The sequence below is a fragment of the Hippocampus comes genome, unplaced genomic scaffold (assembly GCF_001891065.2).
Source record: "Hippocampus comes isolate QL1 unplaced genomic scaffold, H_comes_QL1_v1.1 scaffold86, whole genome shotgun sequence".
NCBI lineage: Eukaryota > Metazoa > Chordata > Actinopteri > Syngnathiformes > Syngnathidae > Hippocampus > Hippocampus comes.
Genome location: NW_017805882.1, coordinates 1,970 through 15,057, shown reverse-complemented (window position 1 = coordinate 15,057; position 13,088 = coordinate 1,970). Strand labels below are relative to the sequence as shown.

At 41.6% G+C, this 13,088-nt stretch overlaps 1 protein-coding gene across 2 annotated transcripts in view; it reads right to left on the bottom strand.

Moving 5' to 3' along the window:
- The window catches only part of dlc1 (DLC1 Rho GTPase activating protein), a 58,672-nt gene extending 46,896 nt beyond the window's left edge, over window positions 1–11,776 (bottom strand). Inside the window, exon 1 of one of the 2 annotated variants that reach the window (XM_019889384.1) lies at window positions 11,751–11,776. Coding sequence is in view for 1 of the 2 variants with exons in the window: in XM_019889379.1 (XP_019744938.1) it covers window positions 5,392–5,506 (115 nt within the window). In the remaining variant the exon portion in view is untranslated. Of the gene's footprint in view, window positions 1–5,391; window positions 5,867–11,750 lie in introns of those variants that run through there. The other variant, XM_019889379.1, reaches the window with a different exon arrangement.
- Between the last annotated feature and the right edge of the window lie 1,312 nt (window positions 11,777–13,088).

The following is a 13,088-nucleotide window of genomic DNA, read 5'->3' as shown; positions in this document are numbered from 1 at the left end:
CATGTTGGTTAACATCACTGGGCCGGACTGATGTCTGCAAGTGTGTAAGCTCGATGGATTTAGCACTGTGTATATAAAAAGGCCAAAGTGACGCAGACACTGCCTGAAAAACCAAAAAAGTATGGTAGCTTCCGATAGAGGATGTACCACGTGAGTTGATGAGCTAATCATCCAATTTCCCCAATGTTTGATTTTGATTTAAATTTACATTTTTGAGATATTGCTACAACTCTTTGTAAAGCAGAACCAATATATTTGTGTATGTGAAATATTGCCTCATATTTGAAGAAACACTGAAAGCCAGGATGAAATCAACCAGCCCCACAGGCCCAATATACAAGTTTGATGATGTGTTGTGTTGTGTAACAGGGCTGGCCTGGTGGCCTCATTAGCAGGCATGACAGAAAATTTAGAGTATGTTGCGTTGGCTGTATCAATAAAGTACAAACCCAATTGCATTGAAAGTTGGGATGTTGTGTAAAGTGTACATAAAAACTGAATACGACGATTTACAAATCATTTTCTACCTATACTTAATTGAATATAACACAAAAACAAGATCTTTAATTTTCAAACTGCTTGATTGCAAACATCCACTCACTTTGAATCTGCAACACACACCAAAGAGATTGGACAGAGGCAGGCCTATCACTGTGTTACCTCATGTTTGCTTTTAACAAAAATCAATACGAATCTGGAAACTAAAGACAGGGTTTAAGCTATAATTATTTTACATTCTTGCTTCATGAACAACGTGCGGCTTTATGCACAGCAGTGGCTCAACTGTCAGGGGTCTGTATTGTTGCATTTTGCGCTTCATGGAGAGCCAAACATTTTGATTGGGAGACAGGTCTGGACTGTTGGCACGGCAGTCGAGTACTAACACTTTTTTTACAATGAAGCCACACTGTTGTCGTGTTTGTAGTGTAGTCTTTTGAATCAGGTGCACAAAAGGTCAGGGACTACTGGACCAGAGGGCATTTTCTCCAAGCAGCGATGATGACAGATCACCATTTGCTTTTTATTGACTACCTGTCAGCTAACAGATACCCTTTGACCTTTGTGAAAGTTACAGTTACCATTTCAAACAGAAGGGACCGTCCAGACAGACTCAAGGAAAGATACTCATTTCACAAAATGAAAGGACTTAACAATTGATTTCATTTGTGATGATCATTTTTTGTTAAATCTGTCAGTATGATCAAGCGGCTTAATATTAATTTGTAAATCATTTGCCAAGCACTCTGCGGTACACCCCCGCAACCTTGCACTGACCTGTTACGTTGGGCTTCAGTAGCTTTGCTGAAATTAAAAAGAATTATATAAAAATCCCATCTCTTGTTTGCCAACAACTGGGCATAACGGAAGCAGAGCAAATAGGCAAAAAAATAATAATTTAAAGGATTGGATAGATCCTGAGACAAAGCAACGGTGATCATTGCAGTTGTGCTTTGGAGGTGGAAGGAACTTGGGCACCGGAGAGGCTTCTGAAGTGATGCAGAATTGGCAAGAATTTGGTTCATTTTTCAACATTTATCATCTCTTTTTAATTTTGCATTGATTGTATTTTCCAAGGGCATACTCCGGTTTCCTCCCAAATTCCAAAAACCACGCATGGTAGGTTCATTGAAGGCTCTAAATTGTCTCAAGGTGTGATTTTGAGTGTGAATGGTTATTGTTCTTCTATGTGTGCCCTGCGATTGGCCGACAACTAGTTCAGGGTGTGCCCCGCTAACTGCCCGAAGACAGCCGGGATAGGCTCCAGCACGCTCGTCACCCTCGTGAGGATAAGCAGGTTAGAAAATGAACGGATGTAGCATCAGCTTGTTTATAGTACATACAGTGCATGTTTTGTGCACTTTAGTGAGGGCCGCGGCTTTGGTCAGAGTCTTGCAATCAGTTTTAACAACCTCCGCCTTCGACTATCACGGTGATAAATCACGAGGCAAACTCCTATTCAGCCTCACCGAAACACTTTCTATTGCCTCCTTGAAATGATTGATTAGAAAAACAACTTTGACAGGGAACGATGCGATGAAGCAGTGATCTTCTGCTTGAAAAATCCAGTGGAGGGAGCGCACAAAGACTCGCATGGCAGCTGGGATTTTCCAATGAATAAGCTCAGTGTTCTTTGATACATGTTTTCCCCTTGAGCTGTAAACATGCTGAAATATGCGATGCGATCACATGAGCAACAAGAGCGGAGTCAACAAGGCTATTGATAGATGTCGAGATGTGTGACTCTGGATGCACTTAGGCCGCACGTGTACGACTGATATAAATGCGTCATGAAGGATCACAGAGCACACACATGACTGCATCCCATGCTATGCTGTATGGATGTTCTTGATCTCTGCCACTAAACTGCCATATGATGAGAACCTTCACTGCTGGCAAGTAGACACAATCTAATCAGATCAAGTGCTGTAAACAAGTGGGGGGGGGGGGTCGACCTAAAGTTACTTTTAGATGGACTTTCTTAAATGATTTACTTTAACAGCACTCGGTGCTGTAGAACTGCACTGGTGAGGGGTCATATTCTGATATTTGTAATAACTTTATTTCTTCACATCTGAAAGGCTAAATGGTGGAAGCAGCTCTTGATGTGATGTAGCACAGCTCAACACCACTGCAAACTACTACCACAAGCACATGTTGTTGAATGGAAATTTCACTGATAGTATAATTTAAAACTGAGCATTATTATTATTATTATTATCATGAAGGCAAATTTTAAGACAGCTTCTGTACTCCATCTCATTATTTGCTCTACACATACCCCGACTGCAGTAACTATATTTCCAATAGCAATAGTGTGCTGTGCAATACAATGCAACTTCTTCGTAGTAAACATTTCTTTACCGCCTGATAGCACGCCAAAGCCAAAGTTGGTCACAAATGCGCTGATTAAGCACGTCCCTCTTGGGACAAAACAATGCGTTCCTGCACTTTATGGCCCGGAAACAAACATACATCAAGTGACAGGGCATCAGGTTTGACATTTATGGCATGCATACAACATGACGACTTCAACAGGAATTCAAGGCAAAAACTTGCTTTCAAATAACATGTTCTATGCGGCCCCACTAGTCTAGACTTGGCACTCTGATAAATGCTGTGGAAGATGAAATAAGCAGCAAAACTGACCCATTTTTAGCCATATCGTCTGAAACTTTTGTGTCGTCATTTACGTGTGACTGTAGGTTGCTGGGCTTCCTAAGGGCTACCGACAGTGAGATCTGCTTACAGGCTGCGAAATTCTGGACAACATTTTCAGATAAATATTTATTACCGGGTGTGGTTTACTTGAGAGGTAAAGCCATGTTGCACTGATTTCTGGTTTTGTTTTGGAAAGACGGATTCTTTCAACTGTACCTATTTTGTGGAAATTGGGAGTATCTGATACAATGTAACCAAACATTACTCAAACCTCTGATAGATAATCATACCTATGGATTAGGAACTTTCAAGTGGCCCGACCTTGTTGTTAATATTGGGGTTACGTGCACGAGAAGGAAATTGCGGCATTTTCGCCTGTCAAAAATAAAGGATGATATTGCCAAAGCAGGCAAACCCCACCCTTTTCTGTCGCATGCTCAAATTCATTTCGTGTAAATGTATACTATCCCTTCAGTATACGACACGTTTTCTGCAACTTAATGGTCTTGAGGTTTATTTTTCCGTTTTCCAAAGACGTATTAAAGTGACACTGAAAACAACCAAACTAGGACAATTCTGACAATAATTACCATAGTGTTTAGCGATAGGATGCCACAGTGGCCACACACATGCAAATTTGAGACCAGCTCTTTATTTTTGTCATTCTGTGACAGTTCTGGTACTATTTTCTTCTTTGAATACAGTTATGCAAGGTGGATGTTATTCCGAATAAGTGGTGGAGGCAACAACTGCATCAATGTCACATCTACATTGTGTCCGTGCACGAGCAAGCGTACTGTGCGTCCATCCACTTCGTCCACCCGTGCATGCTTGACGACAATATGGAGTGCTCACTCGAGTGGAACAATCCGGACTGTGTGTGTCAAGCGTGCCAAAGAATGGTATGGATGGTCTGGTATGTGTGGCCCCAGAATGAAAGAAACTCTGTTGACCCATCAAGTGTGCGGATGCATTTGCAGTCTGAGTTAAAGTACCAAATGTAACACTGAGAGGCAAACTATTTTACAGGGAGTTGAAAGCAGACTAATGGGCCGGATCCTGACCATGCACTACTGGCTCATTAGTTGGAGAGGAAATGCATGAGCAACCATACACGCGTGCTTGCGGTGACACAGAAAAAGCTGCACAGAAGGACTTTTATCTGCAAAAGCAAAACAATGTGGAACATTGCGGTTATAAAATAATCAACTCTTTGGCATATTTATCATATTTATCAGTATAAGAATAATAATACATTGTTATTTTCATTAGTTAGAAAGATAAGACAAGAAAACCTTTATTTGTCTCACAATGGAGAAAAGGTAAAGTGCAAAACATTTCACTGAACAACATTAGGTTTGAGGCATAACAAGCGATAATAGAGGAAAGATGTAAAGTGTAAAGCAGCCACTTGACCTGGATATTGTGAACACACTGCATACAGTATGATAATAAATGTAATTCAACCGCACAAACATTTCATTTATTACGCGCGGCAATGACATGAGGTCATCATTGTTAGACATCTCCGTTACAAAACATCATCTTTACCGGATGCCTCCATGAAATGAAGAGAAAGAAAAGCATTGCATCATTTCCCCATAATAATTCCACCACTTCCCGCATGACTCCTCTGATGATCAGAAATGAGCCCCTACAAGTTGGATTTCTTCCGCACTGCCGCGTGTCATCGTCATTTGCGTGTGTCGGGCGACACCGGGCTTTGTGCGCATGCGTGTCACATCACGGACGCATTTCAGTTAACATTAGAGGACCCATTTGTTTTTCTAAATTGAAAGAGAACACAAAAAGAGCGCATTTAACCCCAAATAATCTGAATTGGGCCTCACGCCCTGCAGTGTGAACGTAGCCCGTCTCATCGTGCGACATGTAAGAGCCGGGACACAAACTACATGGAAATGTAATATTCTGCACCTGGCATTTATTTCCGCAGACTGTGTTCAATTCTGCGCAGAGTTTTGAAATTTGTGGCAAACAGGTGTGGATTACACTGGATTGGTCACCAGCCAATAATAGATCACACAGGGACAGACAACCATTCACACTCACACCTACGGAAATTGATCCCACTCTTGCCTTGGAAAGTCAGCTGAGTGAAGCGCTATATTGTCAATGATCACTACATCGTAACCTAATAGATACAAACATGCTGTATAAATAATCGGATGATCAATATTATCGCTGTGGAATGACAATGGTCAGATCACTTACCCGTCAATCGGCTTTCCCAAACGTTTTTGTTGATCATATCTAAGGTCGAGCTAGGAGATGTGCTGTGGCCACTGAACGACTTCTGCAGAAGGGGCAGCCTGATGGAGCGAGACATGCTGCTGTCACCTGATCGACCTGATTCCAGTCAAAATTGACACTAACCTTTTTTTTCCCCCTCACCTACTTCTGCTGCTGACCAGGTCTATTTGTGCACCTTCCTAAGGTTTGCATCTATACTGCTTCGATCGAGCCTTCTTCCGCTTGGATTATTGTTGAAATATATAAATCAGCTAGCTACCTGGCCTCTCCAGAACTCTGCCTTTTTTTTTCTTTTTTGAGGTTTCTGCCTCCTCCTGTTTCTCACTCTGCTCTCTTCCAGTCTGGACTGTACACTCCCATCTCTGCACCAAGCTTCAATGCGGTAACTGCTGGGACACATCCAGCCAGTGCCGCAATACTCTCATATTCTATTCTCTCCAGTGTGTGTGTGTGTGTGTGTGTGTGTGTGTGTGTGTGTGTGTGTGTGTGTGTGTGTGTGTGTGTGCATGTGTGTGTGTGTGCGTGTGCATGTGTGTGTGTGAATATATTTTAAGTGTGAGCGTGAGTAAGTGCTTTCTGACTCAAGCTTCAGTGGTTACAATGCATATCTGAGTGTTTTAAAGGCACGACTCCCATCTCCCATCGCACTTGTATGCATTTACCTTTGGCAGCTGTGGTCGGCTTTGCATAATTAACTCATATTCAGCAGAAAGTCTTCAAAGAAAGAGCAAGTTAGTTTGACAGCGTTTGAAGGTTTTTGAAAAGTGTTCTTCTATAAATGGTACTCTACTTATGGGGTCATGGGCCAGCAGGATAATAAGACACTCTGTACGATGACATTTTGATATCTGCTGATGGTGGTCATTCGTATCGCTGTTCGCACGCGTGTGAGGCCATCTAGATGGCTTACATAACCATATAATCTCTGGTTGCATTGTTACATTCAAGGCACTGTCCACCCTTCACAGCCATCCTACTCTGTTAAGACACGGTCAGCAGTAATGCTAATTAAATAAGAGTAATGAGAGATGATTAAAGATGTTTGTTTCAAGCTAAAGCGACTGAACGGATAAACGTTAAAGGCATACTCGCGTAATTTTTAGACAAGTTTGTGCCCCCTTTGTATTCCTAAATCCAACAATAGTTCTGAACCAAACGTAACCAGAAATAGTGCCTGAAATTTTCACTGGTGAAACACTTGTGGTCGAGTTCCCAAAACCGAAAGACGACAGAAATCACAGGGTTGAATAGTGTTTCTTTTGCATTTTGATTGCAGTATGTCATGAGCCACAGTAGCCAATGGCGACTTTTCTCTTCGAGTCAGTCATGGACAATGCCCTGAGTGTATTCAAAGCATGCAGGAAAATTTAAAATTTCCATTTGGGGTTAGCCTATCATTAAAAAAAAAACCCAAAACAAACAACCCCCCCCCCAAAAAAAACAAGCACCTATGCAATTTAAAACAGTTTTCGACCAGAGGGCTTTAAGCTGAGGAAACCTAATTTGAATCAGCTCCAAATTGCATCCGATTGTTGTCAAGATTGATGTATTATTTTGAAATTGAAGAAAACACAAATAACACAGTAACTGAAATTTCAGTCAACGTCATATATTGTACTTGACATTGGAACATTGGACATGGGGATATGCACTGTATGTAACAAGTGTTAAAGCTTACCCTCAACCTGTATAGTTGCAGCCAAACATTATTCTCCATGTTTTGGTGTTGGCAATCACAGTTATTTTTTCAAACTCTCAAAAACCAACAGAAGAAAACAATGCGCCAACCTCCAACATGGCGGCCACGGGCCTGTCCAGAGGAATGTGATGTCATTTGAAAGCTATCTCTGGAAACACTGGATCTGTACAGTATTTTTGCATTCATGTGTTAATTAATTGTTGAGACCTCAGTAGAAATGAGTGTGCTGAAAAAAATAATCATGAATTTTATAATGGATTGCATTCAGGTAAAATGATTGGCAGTTGAATATGTTATCCATAAGCTGGATGTGTGGGTTTATTGTGCCTGTCTGACTGTGAATCACGTGTATAGTGTTCACAATGTCCTCAGTTGCATTCACCACTGAGCACTAACACATTCAAGCAAGAATACTAAGCACTCCTGCTGATTGCTCTGGCTCAAGAAGGTAATGCACTGGCTTATTGCAGTTGGCTGATAGCACTATGCTCATCATGGCCAATTGACTTTTTGGCCCCTTGTGGTTTGCTGAAACTGATAAGATTGGATTCCCACATTTTTCCTTTCACTATTCTTCTGTCTGTGCTTTTGCAATTTTGGAATGAACTCTTAAAATATTGCTGTAGTCGGATTATGGCTGAGTTCAGGTCAACAAACACACAATAAAAAAATGCGTCTTTTACCAAGTTACCTCAAATATCTTTTTTAACCACTTGCCGTGAACCAAATTACCATTTTTACATTGGCAAAAATAGTAACAAGAAGACAATATTGTTAAAAAGATCTGAACCAAAAGTACATCATAAACCGAGGACACCCTGTAATTCAATTTAACTTATTTTCAATAGTAAAATCTGATTAATAATATGACCAAAACAGAATCAAACACAGTCCTATCACGGTTGCTGGTCAACCTCTGGCAAATATCAAAGTACTGTACATACATAGTTTTCACAGAAAATGTGTTCCATACCCTAGTTATGTATAAAATACGGAAATCACAACATTTTTGTCCAGTTTAACAAAAATATATGATCAATGGCATTCCCGAGTACAAAAGGTTTTTCAGAAATGGTTTTGTTGAGATTTTGGCAGTCAAGCAAGCATGCTTCCTGTTGGAAATTCCCCCTCATGTGGGTCGGTTTCCTTCTCAGAGTTCCAGTGAAGCACAGACAGATGCCCGAAAGGGGTCTCAGATGCAATGCATGGGAAACAAGAGGAGGAATAAAGGGGTTCATGGGGGTTTTAACTCCAGTTAAGCTTGCATCTGCAAATGTATTCACTGCTGGTTGGAGTGTCAAATATAAATGGAATGCATACAGTACCAGTCTCCACACAGGAACTGAAGGCGAGCGAGAGGGGAGGGGCTAGCGTTTTGGCGGGGGGCTGTTAGATTCATAAGGAAAGCCAGGAATGTGACCTTGCAGAAGGACAGTGACTCTGGTGCTATTTATGGATATGTAGCAAAAAAAAAGTAGGATAAGGCAGTCTAAAAAAGCAGGAACAGTAAGAGAAAAACAAACATCAGTAACAAGCTAATTTGGACTTGTCCTCTGCCTCCAACCAAGGCAGAGTGATGTTAACAGAGAGTCTAAAGTGTCAGTAAAGTTTCGGGCCTTCAACACAACAGCTGCTTACTTGCACATCATTGTGTTCTGGCTTTACATTTCCACTGGTTTATATTTGGATCAGGGTGGCACGGGGTGTTGCTCTAAACCTCATTGACAGCCAACATGAATATTGAGACATCCCAAGAATCTTTAAAATGGGTGCTGACAAGCTCAGAGGCAATTAAAGGCAACAACCAACATTCAGTTATCAAATGTCATGTTAAAGGTGTTGACTGAATTGTAACAGATTGAAAATACATTCTTATTGCACATGGCCATCATTCCAGGTAAAACATCAGTATCACCTGGAAAGATTAAGCTGGGTTTGAGGCTTGACTTGTTTTGGTAGTGACATAAATATTTTTACTCCAATAATAATAATCATGATCATGATCATCATCATCATTATTTTTTTTAAATATGCAAGCCAAGTTCTGTGAGAACCTTAATGTCTGTTATAGTAACAGTAACTACCAGAAGACTGCATACGTATTCTCAGTTTAACTATTTGATGAATGCCAGGAAGATTGAGACACGGCCGTGGAGCTTTTTCTGCAAGATACGGAAGGTCTAATCTGTACAAAATAGTTTCTATTCTTCATACTTCCGAAGCCACACGCACGCAGGAGGCCAGCTCTGCCCAGCTCATATGTCAATGTGTGACTCGACGGTCTTAACTGGTCCTGATATGAGTGCCTGGGTGCAGATAGAGATAAGATGCTGAGCCAGGAGAAAAGTTCACAGCGACACAGCGGCCTAGCTCAGTCACCTAATTATTTGTGCCGAAGAGGCCTAATCAAAAAAAAAATATATATATATTTTACAACATCTAGACTCCACACTTGGACTCACCGGACTGACTGTTTCGTGCTTTGGTCAGCGCTGCTGTTTTGGTTATCAGTGGAGTGCAACTGGGTTCAATAGTTAACTTTTTAATATTGGTGTGTGAACAATAGCATCTGTGTATGTGCTGATTGCAATTGCATAGGAATCCCTGGTCGCGGGATGTTGTGCTGTGATTATGATGTATGAATTGACATAAACAGGATGATGAAAAGAACACGGGGAAAAAAAAATCATGCGGAAGTTAGCATAGCTGTCCTTACACAATCGTATGAATGACACGTTCACAAGGCGCTGCAAAGGTCCTGGAAGCTTCGGCTGTAACAAACATCACGAGAGCCCAATGAAAAGCTCCTCAACAGTGCACTTGTAACTCTTTAAAAAACACATTTTCTCTGGATGCAGGTCAGACGTAACGCTGGCTGCACACTTGGGTACAACCACAACTGCAAGGAAGACATTATATGTCAGAGCAAAACAACTGTGAGGCTGTTGGAGCTTCTCGTTGATCAATTCCCTCAATTATCACAGAGATATAAATTAACCATGAATGGACAATCCTCTCACGGCAGCGCAACGGGAGCCTTTAGGTCATAGTGTGTGATATAACACTGTCACAAACTTTAATGGTGGTACAGAGAGGTCTTTGAAGTACTGCAATGAACACTGGGCTTTGTGCTCAGTCAAGGCCCCCCAAAACACCACTGACTTGCCGCATATCCCGCCCCCTTCTATACTCCCCAAGCACATGGAGGTGGGCGGCACCGGTGCTTATATAACTTGCTTGCAGGAGGCCAGACTGATTTACATCAAGTAAAATTACAAAGAATGACCGATCTTTTGAAGTTGGTATGATGTCTTCTGCAAACTTGAGTTATCAAAAAAAACAAATAAGGTTTGAGTTTTGTCTACGAAGGTGGAAATGTCATATGAACTGACGTACGAGCAGCTTCTGCTCATTTTCTGTGAAAGGCTTTCACAGCGAGTGGCTGTAATTACAAGGCCAGACAGAACAATAGTGAGTGAGGACTCTCAGGAGGCTTTGCAACAGTAGGGGGCAATATGAAAGCCTTGTCCCCAAGTCACACCACCTCGCCAGCCATGTTTACCGAAGGACTGAAGACATGGGGGGGATATTTAATGAACACTGACCACCACTGGCCGCTTGTCCGTCCATTCATAGTTTGATGACCTGGTGCATTAGCACCAGATTGCTGACAGACTGGAGCCAGAGAGGGAATGGTCTACAAGTTGATTCATAAAGCATTGGGATCTTTTGAAATAATGGGAAGACACTGGAGGCTATTCATCTGCAAGAAGTCATATGGATTGATAATTGTGGGTCTAGTGCTGAACAAATTCCAGACAAATCCCTTTATCTGATGATTTGTAAATGGATTAAATACAGATCCAGCGGAACATCTCATGATAAATGCCCGAAATGTTATATAATGGTGCTTTCTACTGTCTTTATTACCGATTTGCTTTACTGTTTGTTGTATGTTAAATTGCTCCATGTACAGCACTTTGTATGCAGCGATGGCTGTTTGAAAGTGCTCTATAAATACAGTTGAGTTGAGTTGAGTTGAGATAATATGCAATTCAACCAGCATTTAGGGGAACAATGAGGCTGGACTTTAGCTCCCCATGACTATGAACATGAAAAGCAGTGTCGAAAAAGAATGGATGGTTGTTGGGCCAACATGAAGAACTGTCTTTGTTTTTTCCACTGCTGACATAAACGCACAAGCAGCTGAGTGAGATTTGACTGGAATGGGTAAACAGATGCAGGTCAAATGTTTTGGGCATCAGCCTCGACAACCAGTCTGGCTCTTATCTCGGAAAGGCGACAGGCTAGATGGTCCGCTAGATGAGTCTGGGTGCTTATCAAGACTAACATCAAGCGAGTCATCGGACCAGATCCTGTTCCCCTTCACTCCCTCCTTCCCTCTCTTGCACCACGCCGATTACCGGACAATGATATCAGGAACTGTGCTACAAACGCTCCTCACATGATACCAGACTCAGGCAGATCAGGACAATTGTGGACAATTACATTTTGTCAACATTAAAGGCAACCCAAACATGTTTGAACAGATGAGAAACCACATCAAAGAACTGTGGCTATACAAATTCAAGTTGTGTATCAACGCATGAAATTCACTGACCTGCTTTTGTCCTCTCTGGAATTGCAGTACTCTGTAAATGAAAAGAAGAAAAAAAAATGAAGCTATGCAATCAAATCCTATTAACATTGATGAACATAAACTTTGTGTAACGTCCAACACTTTGAAGAAAACAGTTTTTAAGAATATGGTTTTTGCTACGTAGCTACATGGTGACACCCCCTTCAGATTGGACGATGAAGAAAGCACAAAGGCCAGCATTACCTTTGTACGCATACTTTCCAGTTACTGCAAACATCTTAATACATGTTCACCGAAAATTATAAACCCCAGGAGGCTTCTTGACAAATATTGCATCATTAAGTAAGTACAGTAGGCTGCACTCCACTCCATTGTTGACTCAAGCAGGACATAGGTAGTCCCGAGAGACTTGTCTGATAACATCATCGTTCGGGGAATGTAATGGTTCATGCTTGGGCTAAAAAAAAAAAAAAAAATCTGCATGAGGATAATGTTGGGGCAAAGAAAAGAATTGTGCAGGCATGTGCCTTGACGTTGGCAGTCCTATATTTGTGTGTGTGTGTTTGTGTGTGTGTGTGTATGTGTGTGTGCGGGCGTCTGTGTGTGAGTGCATGGTGGGCAGCGGTCGATTGGAATGCAGAGGTCTTTCTTGCCTCTGACTTTTGACCCTGGGTTCTTTGGCTGACCCCCACACCCTGACCTGTTTTAATCCACTCTCCCCTGGAAGAGCTCAGACAAGCTAAGGAAGACAAGGTACATTCTCTGTGGCATTTGTCCCCTTCTTCTAATTTACCTCCTTTGAAAGGAAACTACAAAATGAATGTGTCCTCCTGGTATTTGTAACAAGATAGAATAATCTTTCATTTTGCATTATGCGAATTATGGCTACGTTGACACAACAATGATCTAGTCCAAATGGGGATGTTTTCTGTCTGATGTTTTGATAGTTTCAAGAATCAGCTGATGTCCAAATGATCCCTGTTCACACTGACTTGCGTGCTAAGCCAGTAACTGCCGATGGCAAAACAACAACAATAACAACAACAGCAACAAAAAACCACTACACGTGCTCAGCGACTGCTCCTCTCAGACAAAATCATCCTTTGAAAGTCCTTTGTGTCCGTGTATATCTCGTATGTGAATATAGACTTTGTCAGACTTCGTAAATTATCTAAATGCGCTACACAGAGTGAATGTAGCTTCGGCCGGTAAAAAGAAAAAGAGCAAGCCTATTTTACACATTGATCATGCACCAGCATCAGCACATTAATACAAGAACTGCAAATGTTCTGCCGGTGCCTTTTGAACAGAACCCAGTGATGCGGAGCTTTTGACATGGTATCCCGAAATCAGAGATGC